Raw genomic sequence first — 26,042 nt, 5'->3', positions numbered from 1 at the left:
AAATATCTAAAACCTCTCTTAATTGTGTAATTCCTTGTGCATTTTGACCCCAAAATTATCCTTACCTTATTCAGCGCCGTGTCATGTAGAGCACAATCAAAGGGCACCACCTTCTTAGGAAGATATGTAGGGAGCCTTTCATACATGTAGACACAAAGCATGAGCATTAGGATTGGATTTGGGTCACAGATGTCTGTGGCCTAGTTTCAAAGAAGATAAATTGAAATTAGAGGATGCATTAGTTAGAGTTCTACATAGGTAGAGAACCAATAGGATATATATCTGTATATATGCACACGCACACACACACACATATATATACATATATGTATGAATGGGAATTTATTAGGAAGAATTGGCTGAACAATCACAAAGGCAAAGTCCCACAATAGGCTGGCTACAAACTGCAGAATGACAGAAGCCAACAGGGCTCCCAGGGAAGCCAGAAGCATGGCTCAGGCCAAGTCCCAAATCCCCCAAACCAGGGAAGCTACAGTGCAGGCCCCATTCTGAGGCGGAAGACGGAAAGCCCAAAGGAGGCTGCTGGTGTAAGTCCCAGAGTCCAAAGGCTGAAAAACCTGGAATCAGATGTCCAAGGGCAGAAGGAGAAAAAAATGCATCCTGCTCCCAAAGGGAGAAAGAGATCATGACAAAAATAAAAAAGAACAAACAAACAAAAAAACAAGCAAACTGAATATCCCCCTTCTTCTGCCTCTTTGTTCTGGCCACTGCCACAGCCAGTCAGATGGTACCAACCCACACTGAGGGCATATCTTCCTTTCTCAGTCCACTGACTCCTGCAACTATCTCCTTTGGAAACACCCTTACAGACACACCTAGAAACAAAACTTTGTCAGCCATCTTGGCATCCTTCAATCCAGTCAAATTGACACCTAATATTAATCATCAAATAAGATAAATAGATAAAAATATAAAAAGAGGAAAAGCATAGTAAATCAATTATTGAATTACTTTTAAACATTTAAAATATTTGTGATTGGCAATGACACTGAAATATAGATACAGCAATAATACTGCTCTGAATCAGAAGAGCTTGACCTAAGTGTTAAAAAATAAATGTGTCCTAAGCAGATCACTGACCTTGTACCCTCAGACTCTGTAAAAGCTAGCCGGAACTCAGAAGAACACTATACTCTAGAAATTATGACTAATGTGACTATTACTCCGGAAGTTAAAGATGGCAAGAGATTTTCAAGCAAAAGCCCATAGAACCAATGGCACATTAAATGGGCTTTATAGAATGCTTGAACTTCAAATATGCTGTGTTTGATGTGAGGAAAAGGGTATATTTTTTCAGAAAAGCAAATTACTATAGGATGAGGAGTTAGAGAAGCATAGTGTTTGTTCAGTAAAGAAGTTCCATTTGGGTCATGCATAAGAAAAGATGGGACAATTAGTGAGAAAAAAGACTAAGGAGTGCCAGACTACATTGTGGAGGTCTTAGATGGCAAGGTGAGGGACTTGATTTCTGAACGAGAAATAACATAAGAGCAACAATTCAGGCAGATCAGGTAAGATGGAAGTTGAAGAAGTACTTTTCCCAGAACAGATAAATAATAAGGCAGAGGATGTAATTACTCTGATAAACAAAATACATTAGTAATGATTACCGGAGTATATTTGAGATAAAATCCAAAATTACAGCTCTATGATATCAGGACAATAAATATAGCCAGAACGTAAGCTGAAGCCAAAAAGTAGAGTCAGGAACAGAAGAAGATAGAAGCAGTGGGGAAAAGTTATTCACAGCACAAAAGTATTGGGGTTGGTGTGAGGGATTTGAAGACATAAAAAACACCATTAATAGACAAACAACTCTGTCAGTGTCAATATACAACGAGCTCTCTGTACTTCCACAAAATGGAAATGAAGGTCTGCTGTGACTTAATGGCACATACGCAAGTTAGCAACTGAACAGGATCTGAGCCTGGCCTAGAAATACAAATAGTGTGAAAACAAAGGAGACCCAGTGTGCTATGTGGAACTAATGCACTTGTTCTGAAATTTGGCAGCAGTTTTTAGAGAATAATGATAGCCTCACTGGTGATCTGCTAGTCCACATTTCCTCATGCTCTCTTGTTCTTCTTGGGAAAATAGAAGGGTTTGTTCTTTCTTGTTTTGTTAATTAGAAGTAAGGCTTACTAACGAAGGTACCTGGGCAGAAGACTGACAGAAAGAAAACTGGCCTGCCTTAGCAGGGTAGAAAGTTAACTGTGAGTATAATATGAGGAAAACTTGGAAATATACCAGGACCATAAAGTTTCTCATCAGTATTTTGTGGTCTCACATTCTTTAATAAAGATGACATTAGTAAACAGATGTAGAAAAATGATTTAAGATAAGAACAAAATTTAAAAAGGCAGAGTTTAATCGTCACATCCATTTTTGAAGCCTAAGAAGGTACATTTTTAAGTGAAGAATGTGTACCTCTGCTGGACCCTGTGTTTGGAATCAGCCTGTAGGGTATGATCTGAAGAGGGCTATCTAGGGTGACGGGAGGTGTGTTTACTGGGGAAAAGAGTAGTATTAATGGCAGAACACTCTGGGCTCAAGTCTAGGATGAACCAAAGTCTTTTGAACCATGTTTTAGTGTATACCCCATAAAATGGTATTAATAGCAATATAAAATTTATTTTAAAAGCTAAACTTTGAAAAAGCCAGCAATTTGGCAATTTAAAAATATGTTTTTAATGGGAAACTATATTTAATAAGACATTATACTGAAAAACCAAATAAAAGAGCATTCTTACCTTTCCTCATACATTGAAACAAAAATGACCTAAAGCGAGCAAGATGGCCGAATAGGAACAACTCCAGTCTCCAACTCCCAGTGCGAGCGACACAGAAGACCGGTGATTTCTGCATTTTCAACTGAGGTACTGGGGTCATCTCACTAGGGAGTGCCGGACAATCGGTGCTGGTCAGCTGCTGCAGCCTGACCAGCGAGAGCTGAAGCAGGGCGAGGCATCGCCTCACCTGGAAGCGCAAGGGGGAAGGGGATCCGTTTTCCTAGCCACGGGAACTGAGACACACAACACCTGGAAAATCGGGTAACTCCCACCCCAATACTGCGCTGTAAGCATACAGGCACACCAGGAGAATATATCCCACACCTGGCCGGGAGGGTCCCACGCCCACGGAGCCTCCCTCACTGCTAACACAGCAGTCTGCCGCGATCTATCCGCAAGGCAGCAGCGAGGCTGGGGGAGGGGCGCCCACCATTGCTGAGGCTTAAGTAGGTAAACAAAGCCGCTGGGAAGCTCGAACTGGGTGGAGCTCACAGCAGCTCAAGGAAGCCTGCCTGTCTCTGTAGTCTCCACCTCTGGGGACAGCGCACAGCTGAAGACCAACAGGGGAAGTAGCGGGAGCTGGTGCAGACGCGAACGACTCTGTCTGACAGCTTTGGGGAGAGCCGTGGATCTCCCAACGCGGAGGTTGAGATCTGAGAACGGACAGACTGCCTGCTCAGGTGGGTCCCTGACCCCTGAGTAGCCTAGCTGGGAGACATCCCCCACTAGGGGCAGTCTGACACCCCACACCTCACAGGGTGGAGTACACCCCTGAGAGGAAACTTCCAAAGGAAGAATCAGACAGGTACACTCGCTGTTCAGCAATATTCTATCTTCGGCAACCTCTGCTGCTGATACCCAGGCAAACAGGGTCTGGAGTGGACCTCAAGCAATCTCCAACAGACCAACAGACAGTCCTTCTGACAGTCAGAAGGAAAACTATCAAACAGGAAGAACACCTATACCAAAACCCCATCAGTATGTCACCATCATCAAAGACCAGAGACAGATAAAACCACAAAGATGGGGAAGAAGCAGGGCAGAAAAGCTGGAAATTCAAAAAATAAGAGCGCAACTCCCCCTGCAAAGGAGCGCAGCCCATCACCAGCAACGGATCAAAGCTGGTCAGAGAACTACTTTGAAGAGATGAGAGAAGAAGGCTTCAGTCCATCAAACTTCTCAGAGCTAAAGGAGGAATTACGTACCCCGTGCAAAGAAACTAAAAATCTTGAAAAAAGAGTGGAAGAATTGACAGCTAGACTAATTAATGCAGAGAAGATCATAAACGAAATGACAGAGATGAAAACCATGACACGAGAAATACGTGACAAATGCACAAGCTTCAGTAACGGACTCGATCAACTGGAAGAAAGAGTATCAGTGATTGAGGATCAAATAAATGAAATGAAGCGAGAAGAGAAACCAAAAGAAAAAAGAAGAAAAAGAAATGAACAAAGCCTGCAAGAAGTATGGGATTATGTAAAAAGACCAAATCTACGTCTGATTGGGGTGCCTGAAAGTGAGGGGGAAAATGGAACCAAGTTGGAAAACACTCTTCAGGATATCATCCAGGAGAACTTCCCCAACCTAGTAGGGCAGGCCAACATTCAAATTCAGGAAATACAGAGAACGCCACAAAGATACTCCTCCAGAAGAGCAACTCCAAGACACATAATTGCCAGATTCACCAAAGTTGAAATGAAGGAGAAAATCTTAAGGGCAGCCAGAGAGAAAGGTCGGGTTACCCACAAAGGGAAGCCCATCAGACTAACAGCAGATCTCTCGGCAGAAACTCTACAAGCCAGAAGAGAGTGGGGGCCAATATTCAACGTTCTTAAAGAAAAGAATTTTAAACCCAGAATTTCATATCCAGCCAAACTAAGTTTCATAAGTGAAGGAGAAATAAAATCCTTTACAGATAAGCAAATGCTTAGAGATTTTGTCACCACCAGGCCTGCCTTACAAGAGACCCTGAAGGAAGCCCTAAAGAAGGAAAGGAACAACCGGTACCAGCCATCGCAAAAACATGCCAAAATGTAAAGACCATCGAGGCTAGGAAGAAACTGCATCAACTAACGAGCAAAATAACCAGTTAATATCATAATGGCAGGATCAAGTTCACACATAACAATATTAACCTTAAATGTTAATGGACTAAATGCTCCAATTAAAAGACACAGACTGGCAAACTGGATAAAGAGTCAAGACCCATCAGTCTGCTGTATTCAGGAGACCCATCTTACATGCAGAGACATACATAGGCTCAAAATAAAGAGATGGAGGAAGATCTACCAAGCAAATGGAGAACAAAAAAAAGCAGGGGTTGCAATCCTAGTCTCTGATAAAACAGACTTTAAACCATCAAAGATCAAAAGAGACAAAGAAGGCCATTACATAATGGTAAAGGGATCAATTCAACAGGAGGAGCTAACTCTCCTAAATATATATGCACCCAACAGGAGCACCCAGATTCATAAAGCAAGTCCTTAGAGACTTACAAAGAGACTTAGACTCCCATACAATAATAATGGGAGACTTCAACACTCCACTGTCAACATTAGACAGATCAACGAGAGAGAAAGTTAACAAGGATATCCAGGAATTGAACTCAGCTCTGCACCAAGCGGACCTAATAGACATCTATAGAACTCTCCATCCCAAATCAACAGAATATACATTCTTCTCAGCACCACATCGCACTTATTCCAAAATTGACCATATAATTGGAAGTAAAGCACTCCTCAGCAAATGTAAAAGAACAGAAATTATAACAAACTGTCTCTCAGACCACAGTGCAATCAAACTAGAACTCAGGACTAAGAAACTCAATCAAAACCGCTCAACTACATGGAAACTGAACAACCTGCTCCTGAATGACTACTGGGTACATAACGAAATGAAAGCAGAAATAAAGATGTTCTTTGAAACCAATGAGAACAAAGATACAACATACCAGAATCTCTGGGACACATTTAAAGCAGTGTGTAGAGGGAAATTTATAGCACTAAATGCCCACAAGAGAAAGCAGGAAAGATCGAAAATTGACACTCTAACATCACAATTAAAAGAACTAGAGAGGCAAGAGCAAACACATTCAAAAGCTAGCAGAAGGCAAAAAATAACTAAGATCAGAGCAGAACTGAAGGAGATAGAGACACAAAAAAACCCTCCAAAAAATCAATGAATCCAGGAGTTGGTTTTTTGAAAAGATCAACAAAATTGACAGACCGCTAGCAAGACTAATAAAGAAGAAAAGAGAGAGGAATCAAATAGACGCAATAAAAAATGATAAAGGGGATATCACCACTGACCCCACAGAAATACAAACTACCATCAGAGAATACTATAAACGCCTCTACGAAAATCAACTAGAAAATCTAGAAGAAATGGATAATTTCCTGGACACTTACACTCTTCCAAGACTAAACCAGGAAGAAGTGGAATCCCTGAATAGACCAATAGCAGGCTCTGAAATTGAGGCAACAATTAATAGCCTACCCACCAAAAAGAGTCCAGGACCAGATGGATTCACAGCTGAATTCTACCAGAGGTACAAGGAGGAGCTGGTACCATTCCTTCTGAAACTATTCCAATCAATTGAAAAAGAGGGAATCCTCCCTAACTCATTTTATGAGGCCAACATCATCCTGATACCAAAGCCTGGCAGAGACACAACAAAAAAAGAGAATTTTAGACCAATATCCCTGATGAACATCGATGCAAAAATTCTCAATAAAATACTGGCAAACCGGATTCAGCAGCACATCAAACAGCTTATCCACCATGATCAAGTGGGCTTCATCCCTGGGATGCAAGGCTGGTTCAACATTCGCAAATCAATAAACGTAATCCAGCATATAAACAGAACCAAAGACAAGAACCACATGATTATCTCAATAGATGCAGAAAAGGCTTTTGACAAAATTCAACAGCCCTTCATGCTAAAAACGCTCAATAAATTCAGTATTGATGGAACGTACCTCAAAATAATAAGAGCTATTTATGACAAACCCACAGCTCATATCATTCTGAATGGGCAAAAACTGGAAAAATTCCCTTTGAAAACTGGCACAAGACAGGGATGCCCTCTCTCACCACTCCTATTCAACATAGTGTTGGAAGTTCTGGCTAGGGCAATCAGGCAAGAGAAAGAAATCAAGGGTATCCAGTTAGGAAAAGAATAAGTCAAATTGTCCCTGTTTGCAGATGACATGATTGTATATTTAGAAAACCCCATTGTCTCAGCCCAAAATCTCCTTAAGCTGATAAGCAACTTCAGCAAAGTCTCAGGATACAAAATTAATGTGCAAAAATCACAAGCATTCTTATACACCAGTAACAGACAAGCAGAGAGCCAAATCAGGAATGAACTTCCATTCACAATTGCTTCAAAGAGAATAAAATACCTAGGAATCCAGCTTACAAGGGATGTAAAGGACCTCTTCAAGGAGAACTACAAACCACTGCTCAGTGAAATCAAAGAGGACACAAACAAATGGAAGAACATACCATGCTCATGGATAGGAAGAATCAATATCGTGAAAATGGCCATATTGCCCAAGGTTATTTATAGATTCAATGCCATCCCCATCAAGCTACCAATGAGTTTCTTCACAGAATTGGAAAAAAACTGCTTTAAAGTTCATATGGAACCAAAAAAGAGCCCGCATTGCCAAGGCAATCCTAAGTCAAAAGGACAAAGCTGGAGGCGTCACGCTACCTGACTTCAAACTATACTACAAGGCTACAGTAACCAAAACAGCATGGTACTGGTACCAAAACAGAGATATAGACCAATGGAACAGAACAGAGTCCTCAGAAATAATACCACGCATCTACAGCCATCTGATCTTTGACAAACCTGAGAGAAACAAGAAATGGGGAAAGGATTCCCTATTTAATAAATGGTGCTGGGAAAATTGGCTAGCCATAAGTAGAAAGCTGAAACTGGATCCTTTCCTTACCCCTTACACAAAGATTAATTCAAGATGGATTAGAGACTTAAATGTTAGACCTAATACCATAAAAACCCTAGAAGAAAATCTGGGTAGTACCATTCAGGACATAGGCATGGGCAAGGACTTCATGTCTAAAACACCAAAAGCAACGGCAGCAAAAGCCAAAATTGACAAATGGGATCTAATTAAACTAAAGAGCTTTTGCACAGCAAAAGAAACTACCATCAGAGTGAACAGGCAACCTACAGAATGGGAAAAAATTTTTGCAACCTACTCATCTGACAAAGGGCTAATATCCAGAATCTACAAAGAACTCAAACAAATTTACAAGAAAAAAACAAACAACCCCATCAAAAAGTGGGCAAAGGATATGAACAGACATTTCTCAAAAGAAGACATTCATACAGCCAACAGACACATGAAAAAATGCTCATCATCACTCGCCATCAGAGAAATGCAAATCAAAACCACAATGAGATACCATCTCACACCAGTTAGAATGGCAATCATTAAGAAGTCAGGAAACAACAGGTGCTGGAGAGGATGTGGAGAAATAGGAACACTTTTACACTGTTGGTGGGATTGTAAACTAGTTCAACCATTATGGAAAACAGTATGGCAATTCCTCAAGGATCTAGAACTAGATGTACCATATGACCCAGCCATCCCACTACTGGGTATATACCCAAAGGATTATAAATTATTCTACTACAAAGACACATGCACACGTATGTTTATTGCGGCACTATTCACAATAGCAAAGACTTGGAATCAACCCAAATGTCCATCTGTGACAGACTGGATTAAGAAAATGTGGCACATATACACCATGGAATACTATGCAGCCATAAAAAAGGATGAGTTTGCGTCCTTTGTAGGGACATGGATGCAGCTGGAAACCATCATTCTTAGCAAACTATCCCAAGAAGAGAAAAACAAACACCGCATGTTCTCACTCATAGGTGGGAACTGAACAATGAGATCACTTGGACTCGGGAAGGGGAACATCACACACTGGGGCCTATCATGGGAAGGGGGGAGGAGGGAGGGATTGCATTGGGGAGTTATACATGATATAAATGATGAATTGATGGGTGCTGACGAGTTGATGGGTGCAGCACACCAACATGGCATAAGTATACATATGTAACAAACCTGCACGTTATGCACATGTACCCTAGAACTTAAAGTATAATAAAAAATAAAAATAAAAATAATAAAAAAATAAAAATAAAAAAAATGACCTAAAGCAATTAGACTTTCTTTAACCTTAGGCTAGAAAGCCAAATGTTAAAATAAGTTAGGTTTATTTAAAACAAAAATTTCATGTGAAAGTACTTTTAAGGACATAATCATTATTTTCGCTATATATATCTAACCAAAAATAACGTCAATTGTATTGGTCCTTTTTTTCCCCTTGATGACAATGTTTTCCTACTAGATTAACAATATGCAGGAATGTAAACAAAAAAAAAATCATAACAAAAAAATCAAGAAATCTGGTAAATTAATTCAGGTCCTGCTATGACACAGAGCCAGGCTCTTGATTAAGTCAACTGAATTTCCTGGGCCTCAGTTTCATCATCAGTAACTAGAAGGGGTGATAAGATCTTGAGTTTTATGCTGGATGTAATGTGCCATAACTTTAAGTAAGGTATCACTAACTTTCAAACAAGACACCAAATATAATTAGCAGTACACTATGATATACTAAAATCCTACAAAGACAGTTGTTGATTGCCCTCCCAACAACCATTTTCTTCTTTCTTCTTTAGTAAGAATCTCACTTTTTTGTGGATATTCTTTTTTTTTTTTTTTTTTTATTATACTTTAAGTTCTAGGGTACATGTGCATAATGTGCAGGTTTGTTACATATGTATACTTATGCCATGTTGGTGTGCTGCACCCATCAACTCGTCAGCACCCATCAATTCATCATTTATATCATGTATAACTCCCCAATGCAATCCCTCCCTCCTCCCCCCTCCCCCCTCCCCATGATAGACCCCAGTGTGTGATGTTCCCCTTCCCGAGTCCAAGTGATCTCATTGTTCAGTTCCCACCTATGAGTGAGAACATGCGGTGTTTGGTTTTCTCTTCTTGTGATAGTTTGCTAAGAATGATGGTTTCCAGCTGCATCCATGTCCCTACAAAGGACGCAAACTCATCCTTTTTTATGGCTGCATAGTATTCCATGGTGTATATGTGCCACATTTTCTTAATCCAGTCTGTCACAGATGGACATTTGGGTTGATTCCAAGTCTTTGCTATTGTGAATAGTGCCGCAATAAACATACGTGTACATGTGTACCATCAGAGTGAACAGGCAACCTACAGAATGGGAGAAAATTTTTGCAACCTACTCATCTGACAAAGGGCTAATATCCAGAATCTACAAAGAACTCAAACAAATATACAAGAAAAAAACAAACAACCCCATCAAAAAGTGGGGAAAGGATATGAACAGACATTTCTCAAAAGAAGATATTCATACAGCCAACAGACACATGAAAAAATGCTCATCATCACTGGCCATCAGAGAAATGCAAATCAAAACCACAATGAGATACCATCTCACACCAGTTAGAATGGCAATCATTAAGAAGTCAGGAAACAACAGGTGTTGGAGAGGATGTGGAGAAATAGGAACACTTTTACACTGTTGGTGGGATTGTAAACTAGTTCAACCATTATGGAAAACAGTATGGCAATTCCTCAAGGATCTAGAACTAGATGTACCATATGACCCAGCCATCCCACTACTGGGTATATACCCAAAGGATTATAAATTAGTGGATATTCTTTTTTAAAAATTTTTAATCAACCACTGGTTAGCCACAAGAATAGGATTCAATTCTGCCCAATGACATGCAATGGGGAATATGCTGTGGGGGCACTGGGAAAGGTTTACCTTCTGGAAAAAGAGAAGCGCAAGAAAAGATGCCACTCAGCCAGCCCTCAAACAGAACTGTATGAAGGTGTTATGTGAGACTTCTGCAGAAATTTGGGAGTTACTTGTGTAGAGTCCTAAAACAAAGCTAGCAGGTCAAGAATGGCTGAGCAAAACTGAGTCTCTGATAACTTTGTTAAAAAACTGAACAATTATCCTTATAACCTTTGATCGCCTGACTATCTTTTTATAAAATATTAAATTTCCTTATTTTAAACCACGTTTACTCAAGAATTCTGTTATTTAAAGCTGAAAATTTCCCTGTGATTGTGAAGGTTAATTTTAGGTGTCAATTTGACTGGATTGAGGGATACCTAAATGGCTGGTGAAGCATTGTATCTGGGTATCTGTGAGAGTGTTTTCAGAGGAGGTTGAAGCTGAGTCAGTGGACTGAGAGAGAAACATCTGCCCTCAATGTGGGCAGATATCATCCAATCAGATGGGGCTGGAACAAACAGGTAAGAAGAAGGAGGACTCTCTGCTTTCTCTCCCTTCCAGAGTGAGACACCTTTTCTCCTCCAGTCCTTGGACATCAGACTAGGTTCTTCAGTTTTTAGCCTCTCAAACTTGCACCAGTGCTCTCTGGAGGCTCTCTGGCTTTTAGATTTGGACTAGGGGCTGCACCATTGGCTTCCCTGATTCTGAGGCTTCTGGACTGAGTGATGCCACCAGCTCTTGTGTGTTACAGCTTGCGGGCAGCCTATCATGAGACTTCTCTGACTCTGTGTTCACATGAGCCAATTCCCCCTAATAAATTCCCTCTCATATATCCTATTGTTTCTGTGTCTCTGGAGAACCCTAACAAGTGATAAAAAAAAAAAGAAACAAAAAAATTTAAGGACAAAATTAGATTATCTATTCACCTTCAGCTCCAATCACTACTCATTAAATTGTGTGTAGTAAAGCTCCATAAATGCTTATTATATTTATTTTGTTATCTATCTTTGCATGAGGGAACAAAACATGCATTCTATGCTGTAGTCAAACAATCCCACAGGATTTTGGCTTTAAATAAAAATCATGTCATGGAAAGGAGATTATTTAATAACTGCATATTCCTACTGGCAGGATTCTCCAAAAAGACATAACATTACCCCAGCAACTTATGAAGCTAATTTTCAGGCTGCAATTAGGAACATAGTAAAGAAGAAACTTAAGCATTAATAATTAAGTCCACTGCTGAATTTTACAGGATTCAAGGGTGGACCAGTACAAGCACCAGCATTAATTCATTACGTATAAGTTCATTAGAGGGTGATGGTTTTAAATCTTCCATTTAGTGTGGTTGGTAAAGCTGGGCTAATAAAGAGTTAGGGCATTGGAATTGGCTGATAAAGGTTTGGTCATTATCTGCTAAGCCGACTTTCAATTACTTCATTCATCAAATCTTGGACAACTTTTCCGCATTTTTATCTAGTAGATACTTATTTTTAAATTATTTTTTGACTATACAATAAAATATATTGAGCCAACACATGTGAGGAAATCAAAAAGCAAAGGACAGAGTCACAATGTGTGGTTTTTCTAAACAAAGGTATTTTAAATTTCTTGTGAACTCCTACCAAACTCTCAAGGATCAGCTTAAACACTAAGTGTTCTGTGCAAATTTTCCTGGTATCCTTTTTAGAGTGACTTCTCACCCCCTTTGAGTCTCATAGCATATTATTTCTATGTCTATTGTGACATTTACTGTCACTTTGCATCAGCCTTGTTTCATGTAACTTGTGATTATTATTAGTCTGCAACATCTTTGAAGGCATGAGTGTAGTTTTGTCATATCTGTACCCCTGAAGGATGTATCCTGTGTCTTTCATGAGGGAGGTTAAATAATTTGTTGAATTTATGGGAACTGTAATATTTTTATTCTTCAAAACCAAAGTCTTTTATTAGAGTTTGTCCTTAAAACTCTACTATTATAACAGAACTGTCTGACTAAAATTATTGATTGCAGTTTCCCTTTACAATTGTACCAAAAAATAAAAATAAATGAAAAGAAAATGAAATAAAAAGTAAACAAATGTCAGGAATGGTACAAAGTGACATTAACATGCAAGTGACTTTAATACAAAGAAAAAAGTGAGCAATTATAAAACTCTTTTCTCCAGTGGTATAAGATATCATTTTGGGCACTAGTATCATCAATCTTTCTGGATCACAGAATGAAAAACTCAGAGTTAGTTATAATAGTCTTTCTCTAATGCCCTTCTTTTGTGGCTGGTCACCAACTCTAGCAAACTTCATGATTTTTCCTACATCAGCTTATTATGTTTTAATCCTAAGTAAAATGATATGAGTAGAGAAAGTAATTACTGTACTCCTTGACCAGTTGAAATTGCATTGCAATTGGTCTGTGTTCCCTGTTATCAGTTCCTCTCCTCTCAGTCCATCCTGACCATTGTTGCAAGAGGAAAGGCCTTTTATCCCCCATAATTCCCACAGGACAAATTCCTGATTTTTAATGCTGGTATTCAATATCCCAGTACATGCCTGTGTCTCTGTTTCCAATACCAAACTTCAACTGGGGAAACCTGGTCACACAATTTCCTTAACATATGTCACTTTTTCACACTCTACATTCTGTTCATGCTACTTCCTCTGAGCAAACAACTTCCTCTCTTACCACTACCAATGCAAATCCAATTCACCCTTCCAGATCCCAATTAAATTCTGTCTCTTCCACACTGTCTTTGATGTATCAGTCTGCATCACATTGATCTCTTCCTTCATCTGAATTCTATACTTCATTTTTTCCATACACCATTAATAATAAATAAGTAGAACATTATCTTTTAACAGACAAATATCTTGATAATTTAATGAATTTACATATTCAAAGTCAGGAATCATTTATCATTTTATTGCCCCTAAGTAACAAACAAAAGGTTCATGAAATAGTAAGCATACAATATATTTTTGAATATTGCTATTGAGGTGTTGATGTGAAAAGCCAAATAGAATTACAACTTGGAGGTCAACATACAATTAAAATGTATATTGCCATTATGACCTCTACACAAACATTTATTGTAAAACTAAAGTGAAAAATTATTTTTGCTACGAAATTAGAAGATAAAAATATGACATCTATATTTAAATAAAAAAGCTCTTTTAGTTCATTCTTAGATTTTGAGTAATGATTATAATTCACTCAGTGTTTATTTTTGGGGTTTCAGGCACTTGGACTGTAAGAACTTTCCTATTATGCACAGCTGGATGTGTATAATTGTACAAATTTTAAAATATCCAGTCGATTTCTGTGGAGTCATATTTCAAATTCTACATTTCAGCAATGTCTCATCAAAAGCTTGTTTCAATTTAAATTTTAAAAAGATGAACAAGCAATATTACAAATGAGTAAGCTATCAAAAGAAATTTATAAAATGTTTGCAGAATGTTTAATATAAAGGCACCCACCTGTATTTCCATGTCAAAGCCAATTTCATAAAGAGTATTTACAATAATCAGGCAATTGTGCAGATACTCTTCAGGACTTTTTGGCCGTGTGTACATATTTATAAAATGAGACTCAATCTGTAAAAAAAAAAAAAAAAAAAAATTCAAACCTTTTGGTAATGGAATAAAAAATTCTGTTTTTAAGTGTTCTCTATAGTTACGCAAAGAATCATTTAAATATTAATATTTATCAGTAATAAATTATTGCAATCAAAATGCAAGAATAAACAAAAAGGTAGTGCTAGCCATTCAGATTCAGGTGTTTGACTTGAATGTAAGACATTTGAAAGTTGCTGTTTACAGAAAATATACTTCAAATTTTAATCACTAAGTTTTTTCAAATAATAGAAGATCATTATGCATAACAATGACTCTTACCAAGAATGGGCAATAGGCCCCCAATTGTGTTGCAAAAACAAGACCATCTGAAAGATCTTCATCAAAATTTACTATCCATCTCTCAGAAGGGATAACATCTGTTTCAAAAAAGAGGGAGAGTAAATACAACAATAGTTTTACTTTATTAAAAGATACCTATGGAAATTTGAGCAATAGTAAAAGAAAATTTTGCTTCTGCCTGGAAAACAAAAAGTATATTATATTGGAAATAAAAACAAATTTTAAGATTAATATTACGAGAGTTAACTGTAAGGCTTTATAAGCAATTGCAAGCTGTCTTCTTTATTTCTACATGAGCTGCTTTGAAAAATACACTACAATGTGGTAGTGGAATAGAAATTCAGTGTTCCAAAATTACCCATTCTATTGAGTACCTTGAGGTTCAAATGTTTAATCAATGATCATCAACATGGGTAAGGAGACTGAAAAGGCATGGAGTTACTTGTAACTTTAGAGTGCTAGTGCCAGTTTCTTTATTTCTTGCAGAAATTCATCCACATGGCAGAAAAGTATGTGAAAGGAATTCAAGATTTATGGCTTAAAGAAACCAAAATTGACCTATAAAAGGCAATACAGGATGGAGGAGCAGTAAAAGGAATTCTCAGTTACAGACATGATTACTATGCTGAGTCTGGAACAAAAAGAGGAAGTATTTGAATTTTAAGTGAATATCTGAAATATTGACCTATATTGGGCGGAAGCTAATTTAAACAGTGGAAATAATTGCTATGTTGAATGTGACATTTTCTTTTTCAATAAGTTTCCAAATAGCCTAGTTTCTTTATGGTGTGAGACAATTTCTTGTCTGAAAACAAGGGGCAAATGGTGATCTTTATAAATTCCCTCAAATCTCTCTACTCCCATTTTCTGTGAAGAAGAAAAACCATGACATGATACACCCATGACATGTATATTAGTTTCAAAACCGGGATTGCTTTATACCTGGAATTGGAAGACTTAATTTTCTCTTGAATCACAGATGTCCTGGACACTTCACAGACAATTTCCAGTACTTTTTCATCTGAGAAGCTATGACATTGAACATTTCTATAGGATTTCTATAGCATATCATCACAAAATCAGTCTAGCAAACACAGATCACTAAGGATTTTCAACTAATGCACAGCAAACAACCTTTGTATTTTTCAAAGTATTATTTCCTGATAGAAACTTATAAATAACATTTTTGATATAAGATTCAATGTAATCGAATTAATGATTTTAAATACACATTGCCAGTTGGCTGAATAATGATAACCTACATGTGCTTCTCTTTTTTGTCCAACTTTGATGTATAATTGGCAAATGAAGAGTATATGTATTTAGAACATTAATTATGTTTTGATATAAGTACACCTTGTGTAGTGATTCCCAAAATCAAGCTAATTAACATACCAATCACTTCACATAGTCACTATTTTGTGTATATGTGTGTAGTGAGAATATAAGATATACTCTCTTAGCTAAGCAAAATGTGCTTCTCTGAATGTATATTTGCCACCCATAGCTATCAATAAAAGCAAAATATTTCACTTTTATGGTTAATATTTATTTTTCTATGGACTGGAAGCAATGATAACTTTTGATCTGATAAAGGTAATTTGCTAGCCTTTTACATTGATAGAGAGTCAGTTAGCAATGGATATAGACTATATCCACCAGATAGCACATCCTTGTCTTGTACAGACATTAGAGGAGGGACAGAAATTGCCTTGAAGGAGCTTAAAATCTTGTTGCAGGAAAATCAAATCCATAACAGGAAAACAACGAATTAAAAAAAAAAATCCCCCAATCAGAAGTCAATGAATACATAACAATACAGCAGCAACTAATTGTTATCCCGTTATTTCCAACTCCACCAATCACAACTCAGGACCACAGAATTCATTATGATACCCGGCCCCACCTTATTTTGTCAACAGTGAAAAATCTCAATCTCATTATCTAAAATATTTTTATGTATTGGTTAAACCCTAGGATGTATACACAGTGCTTTCAGAATTGCAAAGCCATACCCCTGTGAAAAACTAGAGTAAGGTGTGTTTGTATAGTTCTTTACACCTTTAGTCTTAGACTATACAGTCATATTTCTTTACAATTAAATAAGCTCATTTCTTTTTCATCACCATCAGTGAGGTTGTCCAACATTTGTAACCCAGTTACATTCATTTGTCACAGCCTGCATTTTGTCCTTAATTACTTACATATCTTGGTTGATTTTATAAAATTACTTACACTAGCATTCACTCTTTGTGGTACACACTTATAGGAACCTTGAGGAACACATTTTCATGTACCTGCCATCACATTTCCATATAGAAAAGTGTGATCACCCCCAAAATTCCAAGGGGCTGCACCGTTGTAGTCAATCTCTACCCTCATCTGTTAGCACCTGGCAAACACTGATGTGTTTTTAATCTCAACATCTTCACCTTTACCAAAATGCCATAAAACTTGAATCACACAATATCAATATGTCGTCTTGTGGGGGTCTTGTTGTTCTGGCTTCTTTTACTTAGTGATATTCATTTAAGATGCACCCATGTTGTGTGAATCAATAGTTGTTGCTATTTTCATTGTTGAATAGTGCTGTATTTCATGGATGTCACAGAGATGAGGTATTCATTCATCAATTGAAGGGCATTTGGTTTGTCTTCAGTTTAGAGGCAATTATGAAAATCCACTATGAACTATCTCATGTAGGGCTTACTGTGATCACCAATTCTTTTTAAAAAAATTTGTTTATTTCCATAGGTTTTGGGGGGAGTTGATGGTATCTGATTACATGAGGAAGTTCTTTAGTGGTGACTTGTGAGATTTTGTTGCACCCAGTACCCAAGTAGTATTCACTGAACCCAGTTTGTAGCCTTTTATCCCTCACTCCCTTTTCACCCTTTCCCCGCGAGTCCCCAAAGTCCATTGTATCATTCTTATGCCTTTGCGTCCTCATAGCTTAGCTCCCACTTACGAGTGAGAACATACAATGTTTGGCAATTCTAATGTATTTTGGTGAAATAGCTGGAAAAGAGATTTGTGGATTTTACAGTAATTGTACTGAGCAACTTATATATGCCTTTTTTCTATCTATCTTTTTTTGGTGATGTATCTTTTCAGAAATTTTGACTACTTTTCAAATTTGGTTGTTTATTTTCTTGTTGGAGAGTTCTTTATGTATTCTGCATGCAATAAATTTGTGGAATATAATATTCAAAAATATTTTCCCCCAGTCTGTAGCTTGTCTTTTCATTCTCTCAATAGTATCTTTCACAAAGCAGAAATTTTAATATGGTAAAATCCAATACATATAGATATGTATATACATGTATATATGTGTATATATATGTATGTATATAAAAGTTGTGTGGGTTTATATTTAGATCTATGATCTACTTTGAGATAATTTTAGTACAAAGTGTGAGGTACAGGTCAATGCTCTTTTTTTTACATATGCACCTCCAATTATTCAAGTACTATCTATTGAAAACACTAGCCTTACTTGATTTAATTGCTTTTGCACTTTTGTAAGCAAAAACACCCAGTTGATTATATTTGTGTAGATATATTCCTTGTCTCTCAATTCTATTCTTTTGATCTATGCATCTATTCTTTTGTCAATACCACCCAGTCTTAATTATTGTAGTTCCAAAATTTCTTCCACCTTTTCAAAATTGTTTTGGCTATTTTAATGGCAATGCCTTTATATATACATTTTAGAGCCAACTTATTTATATCTATAAGAATATGTGATGGTATTTTCACTGGAATTGAATTGAATCTATAGATCAATTTGATAGCCTAACAACATTTAGTCTTCCAATGCCATGTGCATACTATGTATTTCTCTATTGAGTTCTCATCGATTGCTTTCATCAGTGTTTTGTAGTTTATAGCATATATATCTCTAACTTATTTTGTTATACATACTCATAGTAAGTACTTAATATTAGATACTTAACTAGTTCTTCTATGTTAAATGGTATATTTTTATTTTAAATTCCAATTGTTTACTGCCAATATATAGAAATATAATTTAATTTAATTGTATAGTGATCATATATCCTCTGACCTTGATAAATGCATATAATATTTCTAGGAGCCTTTTATAGATTGTTTAGGATTTTCTACTTGACAGAAATGTTGAATTCCAGTCTCTTTCTTGGGGCAAGAGGTGGTTTGTTATTTTCTTTTTTTTCCTTTTTCTTTCTTTCTCTCCTTTTTTTTTTGAAACTGCAATTAGTATTCACCAGAGCCCTTTGGGTGACAGTATGTGTTGTCCTTAAATTAACATAGATGAACACATCTGTTCTATAAGGTATTGCTATGGTTTGAATGTCCCTCTAAATCTCATGTTCCAATTACATTGCCATTTCAATGGTTAATACCAACCAATAGAGGTGGGACTTTTAGGAGGTAATTAGATCACGAGAACTCTGGCTTCATGAACTGAGTAATGCTGTTATCTCAGGAGTATGTTAGTTACGTTGGGAGTTTGGCCCTCTTTTTCTCTCTTTCTTGCATGCTCTTACTTTTTATCATCTTCTCTAGCTATGGGATGCCGACCACAATGTAATAATGCAGCAAGAAGGCTCTCATCAAATGCAACCTAATTATCTTGGACTTTCCAGCCTCCAAAAATAGAAGTCCATAAACTTCTATTGCTTATAAATTACCCAATCTGTAGTATTCTGTTATAGCAACACTAAATGGACTAAGACAGATACACAGAAGTCGGAGTGAATTGCCTGCCCCTACACTAGGTACTAAGGAGTACACATTCTCCAGACTCACTTTAGTCATTTCTGTGAGCAACAGGTGAAGTTTGTGGAGTAAACACCTGCAAGAAGATGCAGAATCTATAACTGTGGACACTAGGAGCTTCATGATCTCTCAGTAGTGTATACTTGGCCTCTACCAATACACCAATCACCCTAACTCAACTATTCTTAATGGTGTCTATCTCTATCTACAAGTAGACCATTGCTATCATCTCATTTCTTCCAGTATAAACCAACTCACCCTCTGTTGTCCTACAATCTCAGCTTTATGTTAAGGTTCAAGAAAAATAGAGAATTTGCTGTTGGTCTGACCTTCGTTGTTATAAGGGTGGGAGAAAACAGTTTCCAGTTCTCTATCTCCCTGGGTAGAAACCAGGGCACCTATTTTTGTTCAACCCATCACAACTTTGAATCTGCTTTGATATTATTACTTGTCGAATACCAGTAGACATGGGCTGTAGATGTTCAAACAAGGCTCTCAGTAAGAATAGGATGACAATGATTCTTCCAAGGCGATGTTGTGAAAAAGTAAAGACAAAACTTCAAAGCTCTTCTCTAATCTCTGATCCTACGCCTGTATCTTGTCTTTTATACTCAAGGCTGCTGCCAAGCCCTCATCACAGTTTATCACAGCTTTGATATATCAAGGATTTTCTCCGCTTTTATGATAGTTCCTCTGATATAAGCTACTCTCTTTTCTATACTCCCTCTAAGGATTTGGTACCCAAAGTGAGCTAAGTGAATCAGCAGCACCTACATCAAATGGAAGCTTGTTGAAAATGCAGAATTTCTGGACTCACCCAACACCTAGCAACATATAAAAGCATGTTAACAAAATCTCCAAGTATTCATATTATCATCTGAGACGTGTTGGTCAATGGTGGTTTTTTTTGGAGAGAGAACCAGCACTGTTATGTAGTTGTCATTTGTCAGAAATCAGAAAATCCAAGTGATGTTCCGCACATTTTCAAAACTTTTAATTTGGAAGCTATGTTTTTATCCAGTTTTACATTACATCACTTCTGATATTCAGGTATATTTAAGCAGTAATAAAAATACTGTTCTTTATAGTATTATGAATTAGAGATGTGTTTGTTAAACAAAATTTAATCAGAAATTTTAGAAAAAATAAGTCAATTACTTATGAATATAATAATTGTTACATGAATTTTATGTTAGATGACTATAATAGTACATTTTTATGAAAGTTATATTAAGATATAATTCACATAACACAAATTTCATGCAATTCAATTGTTCATTGTTGTTTAGTATAGTCATATAGCTGTGCGATCATCACTACTATCTGCTTTTAAAATATTTTTATCAACACATAAAGAAACTCGATACTCATTAACTGTCACTTCTCATTTCTCGCTTCCCTCATACCATGGACATAAATGAATCTACTTTCCATTACTATGGAGTTGCCTATTATGGACACATCATAGAAATACAATTATAAAATATGTGCCCTCTTGTGTTCTGTTGTCTTTTATTTAGCATAACATTTTCAAGGTTCATTCATGTTGCAGAATGTATAAGTATTTCATTTCTTTTTATTGCTGAATAACATTCCACTTTGGGAATATACCACATTTTCTTTATGGACATTTGTGTTTCTAATTTTTGGCTATTATGAAAAATGCTGCTGTGAACATTTATGTAAAAGTTTTTTGTAATCATATATTTCCAATTATCTTGAGTATAAACCAATGAGTACACTCGTTGAATCATATTGCTAATCTATTTCTCAAGAGACTTTTTTTTTTATAGCAGTTTTGCATTCACGGCAGAATTGTTCAAAAAGGGCAGAGATTTCCCATATACTCCCTGCCCCCATGCATGCATAACCTCTCTCATTAGTTAATCTAATTTTAACATTTTGAGAAACTGCCAAACAGTTTTGCAAAGTGGTTGCATCATTTTACAATCCTTCTAGCAACATGTGAGGTTTCTGATTTCTATGAATCCTTGCCAACACTTGTTACAGTCTTTACTTTTTAAACTAATAAATTTAATTTCTGTGGCTACATAGTAGGTGCATATATTTATGGGATACATGAGATGTTTTGATATAGGCATTCAATGTGAAATAAGCACATCATGAAGAATGGGGCATCCATCTCCTCAAGCATTTATCCATTGAGTTGCAAGCAATCTGATAACATCATTTTAACAAGTACAGTTGTTATTGACTATAGTCACCCTGCTGTGCTATCAAATAGTAGGTCTTATTCTTTCTAGCTATTCTTTTTTGTACCCATTAACTATCCCCACCTCCCCCAGCCTCCTACTACCCTTCCCAGTCCATGGTAACCATTCTTCTACTCTCTGTCCATGACTTCAGTTGTTTTGATATTTAGATTCCACAAATAAGTGAGAACATGCAATGTTTGTTTATCTGTGCATGGCTTATTTCACTTAACATAATGATTTCTAGTTCCATTCATCTTGTTGTAAACGATAGGATATCGTTCTTTTTTATGGCTGAATAGTACCCCATTGTGTGTATGTAGCACATTTTTTTTTATCTCTTCATTGGCTGATGGACACTTAGGTTGCTTCCAAATCTTAGCTATGGTGAACAGTGCTGCAACAAACTGTTAAGTGCAGATATCTGTTCAATATACTGGTTTCCTCTCTTTTGAATATATACCCAGCAGTGGAATTCCTGGATTATATTGTAGCTCAATTTTTAGTTTTTTGAGGAACTTCCAAACTGTTCTCCATAGTGATCGTACTAATTTACATTCCTCCCAACAGTGTACAAGGACTCCCTTTTCAACACATCCTCACCAGCATTTTTTATTGCCTGTCTTTCGGATACAAGCCATTCTAACTGTGGTTAAATGATATCTCACTGTAGTTTTGATTTGCAGTTCTCTGATGATCAATGATGTTGAGCACCTTTTCATGTGCCTATTTACCATTTGTATGTCTTCTTTTGAGAAATATCTATTCAAATTTTTTGCCCATTTTTTGATCAGATTATTAAATTTTTTGTTCCTACAGAGTTGTTTGAGCTCCTTATATATTCTGGTTATTAACCCCTTATCAGATGAATATTTTGCAAATTTTTTCTCCCATTTCTGTGGGTTGTCTCTTTACTTTGTTGATTGTATCCATTGCCGTGCAGAAGCTTTTACATTTGACTTTTTAAAAATTTTAGTTACAGAAGTTGGTGCCAAATGCTAACTTACTGTGATTTTGCTTTGCATTTGCCAAATTACTAATTATGCTGAACATCTTTTAATGTGCTTGTGGGTCATTTACTTTTCCTTTCAGAAATGTCTATTCAAATATTTTGCAATTTTTAAACTGGGTTGTCTTTTTATCACTGACTTATAAGTGTTTTTTATATATTCTTCATACAAGTCTCTTGTTAGATACACAATTTTGCTGTTACTGTGTCCATTGAAATATTCCTTTTTCTTCATTTTTATTTCATTAATATGATGTACTACATGGACTGGCATTTATGTAAAAACAACTTTGTACTCCTAAGATAGATTTCATCTCCTGATTATATTTTATTCTTTTTCTATATTGCTGGATTCTGTTTGCTAGTAATTTCAGATTTCCATGTCTATCTTCGTAAAACATAACATAGGGCTTTTCGAATTTTGTTTTGAAACGCTTCTGAAATGCAGTGTGGTATATTCTTTAATGCAGACATAGATAGTCTTGCTTGTAAAGGTAGCTGAGTTATGAAGATATGTGAACTCTAAATCATTATACGATCAGCCACATATAATAGTTATGAGCCACATGAAATGTGATATAAAGTAATGCATATAATACTTGATAGAACTTCTATATAAGTGACCAATAAACTGGAAATTAAGTAAAATATTTTCAGCATCAAGCGAAAAACTGCTATGGAGAAAGATTGAATTAAAACAGAAGATGCTATAAGAAAAAATATTGAAAATAAAAAGAAATCAATTACAGAAGTTGCATATAATAGAACAGATACAATAATTTATGAATAATTTTGTGCTAATATTTAAAAAATCTTAGATAAAGCTCATTAATTTCATGAAAATATGTTACAAAATCTCACTCTAGGAGAAACGGAAAATAAGAATAATCCTGTAACAATTAAACAATTAACCTGTTATTTAAAATCATCTCACAAAGAAAAAAATCTAGATGGTCTTATCAGGGAATACTATAAAATTCAAAAAAGAAGAAATGTCACTAATACAGAAACTCTTTCAATGTCTCCAAAAAAAGAATGTTCTCCAGGTAATTGTTTAAGGTTTGCATTAACGGTATTAAAAGAAAATAAAATGGTAGAAAAAATTGCAGACTATCATTCAAGTAAGTTAAAGCAATCAACTAAAATAACAGTAAATTATTTCTGGTAAGTTATATAAAAATAATTTAACTATCATGGAAAATTTGAGTTTGTGCCAGGATGCAAGGTTAATTCACATTTTTAAATAAATTTAATTTGCCAAATTAATATATATATTCAATATTATTCATAATAAAATTTCTAGAAAAACTAAAGAGAGGAGACAACTTTCAGGATGTAATGAAAATAATCTACAAAATAATCATATAGCAAATACCATACTTAATTATTAAATGTTAAATATGCTTTGTTTAAGATTATACAAAAATATCAGGTATAATACAAGAGCATCTATGTTAATAGAATATTTTAACAAACATCTTCATATCTCAGTTTCAAGCAATATTGTAGAATTTAAATGAGCACCTAAAATATCTTCTATGCCAAATTTACAAAGAAATGTATATTTTAGAATAGGTTTTAAATCCTTCAAAACCTCACTCATTTTGAGAATATAAACAAGTGCAGAACAAAGCAAAGCAATTCACTTACAGTGGAGGAGTTATCAGGCTGATCTTAGTTTTTCACAGCTACTTTATAGGCATAACATAGTGGGAGCACTGTGCACAGTGTACAGAGAAATATAATAAACCCTAAATTTTATATTTAGTAAGATACCATTCATATATAAATCACACTAACATAGTTACAAAGAGAACTAAGAGAATATAAATTCTTGAAGTGGTTAGAAAAATAAAATTATTATGCCCTCTCTCACTACTCCTTATCAACATAGCATTGGAAGTTCTGGCCAGGGCAATCAGGCAAGAGAAAGAAATAAAGGGTATTCAAATAGGAAGAGGAAGGAAAATTGTCTCTGTTGGCAGATGACATGATTGTATATTTAGAAAACCCCATCATCTCAGCCCAAAATCTCCTTAAGATGATAAGCAACTTCAGCAAAGTCTCAGGATATAAAATCAATGTGCAAAAATAACCAGCATTTCTATACACCAATAATAGACAAACAGAGAGCCAAATCATGAGTGAACTGCCATTCACAATTGCTACAAAGAGAATAAAATACCTAGGAATACAACTTACAAGGGATGTGAAGGACCTCTTCAAGGAGAACTACAAACCACTGCTCAAGCAAGTAAGAGAGGACACAAACAAATGGAAAAACATTCCATGCTTATGGATAGGAAGAATAAATATCATATAAACAGCCATACTGCCCAAAGTAATTTATAGATTCAATGCTATCCCCATCAAGCTACCACTGACTTTCTTCACAGAATTGAAAACAACTACTTTAAACTTCATATGGAACCAAAAAAGAGCCCACATAGCCAAGACAATCCTGGACAAGAAGAACAAAGCTGGAGGCATCATGTTACCTGACTTCAAACTATACTACAAGGCTACAGTAACCAAAACAGCATGGTACTGGTACCAAAACAGATATAGACCAATGGAACAGAACAGAGGCCTCAGAAATAATACCACACATCTACAACCATCTGATCTTTGACAAACCTGACACAAACAAGCAATGGGGAAAAGATTCCCTATTTAATAAATGTTGTTGGAAAAATTGGCTAGCCATATGCAGAAAACTGAAACTGGACCCCTTCCTTACACCTTATACAAAAATGAATTGAAGTTGGATTAAAGACTTAAACATAAAACCTAAAACCATAAAAACCCTCAAAGAAAATCTGGTCAATACCATTCTGGACATAGGCATGGGCAAAGACTTCATGTCTAAAACATCAAAAGCAATGCAACAAAAACCAAAATTGACAACTGGGATCTAATTAAACTAAAAACTTCCTGCACAGCAAAAGAGACTATCATCAGAGTGAACAGGCAACCTACAGAATGGGAGAAAATACTTGCAATCTATTCATCTGACAAAGGTCTAAAATCCAGAATCTACAAAGAACTTAAACAAATTTATAAGAAAAAAACAACCCCATCAAAAAGTGGGCAAAGGATATGAACAGACACTTCTCAAAAGAAGACATTTGTGCAGCCAATAGTTATACGAAAAAATGCTCATCATCACTGGTCATCAGAGAAATGAAAGTCAAAACCACAAAGAGATACCATCTCATGCCAGTTAGAATGGCAATCATTAAATTAAAAAGTCAGGAAACAACAGATGCTGGAGAGGATGTGGAGAAATAGGAATGCTTACACAGTTGGTAGGAGTGTAAATTAGTTCAACCATTGTGGAAGACAGTGTGGCAATTTCTCAGGGATCTAGAACTAGAAATACCATTTGACCCAGCATTCCCATTACTGGGTATATACCCAAAGGATTATAAATCACTCTACTATAAAGACACATGCACACTTATGTTTATTATGGCACTATTCACAATAGCA

The 26,042-nt window shown here is 36.1% G+C and overlaps 1 protein-coding gene across 1 annotated transcript in view; it reads right to left on the bottom strand.

The window, feature by feature from the left end:
* CFAP47 (cilia and flagella associated protein 47) overlaps nucleotides 1-26,042 on the bottom strand; it is a 508,878-nt gene that overhangs the window by 257,634 nt on the left and 225,202 nt on the right. Inside the window, exons 34-36 of the mRNA XM_030933635.1 lie at nucleotides 14,550-14,647; nucleotides 14,133-14,249; nucleotides 66-200 (exon numbers count right to left, since the gene is read on the bottom strand). Of these exons, the coding sequence (XP_030789495.1) occupies nucleotides 66-200; nucleotides 14,133-14,249; nucleotides 14,550-14,647 (350 nt within the window). The remainder of the gene's footprint in view (nucleotides 1-65; nucleotides 201-14,132; nucleotides 14,250-14,549; nucleotides 14,648-26,042) is intronic.

This window comes from Rhinopithecus roxellana, chromosome 7 (assembly GCF_007565055.1).
Source record: "Rhinopithecus roxellana isolate Shanxi Qingling chromosome 7, ASM756505v1, whole genome shotgun sequence".
NCBI classification, from domain to species: Eukaryota; Metazoa; Chordata; class Mammalia; order Primates; family Cercopithecidae; genus Rhinopithecus; species Rhinopithecus roxellana.
This window is presented reverse-complemented; position numbering and strand designations above follow the sequence as displayed.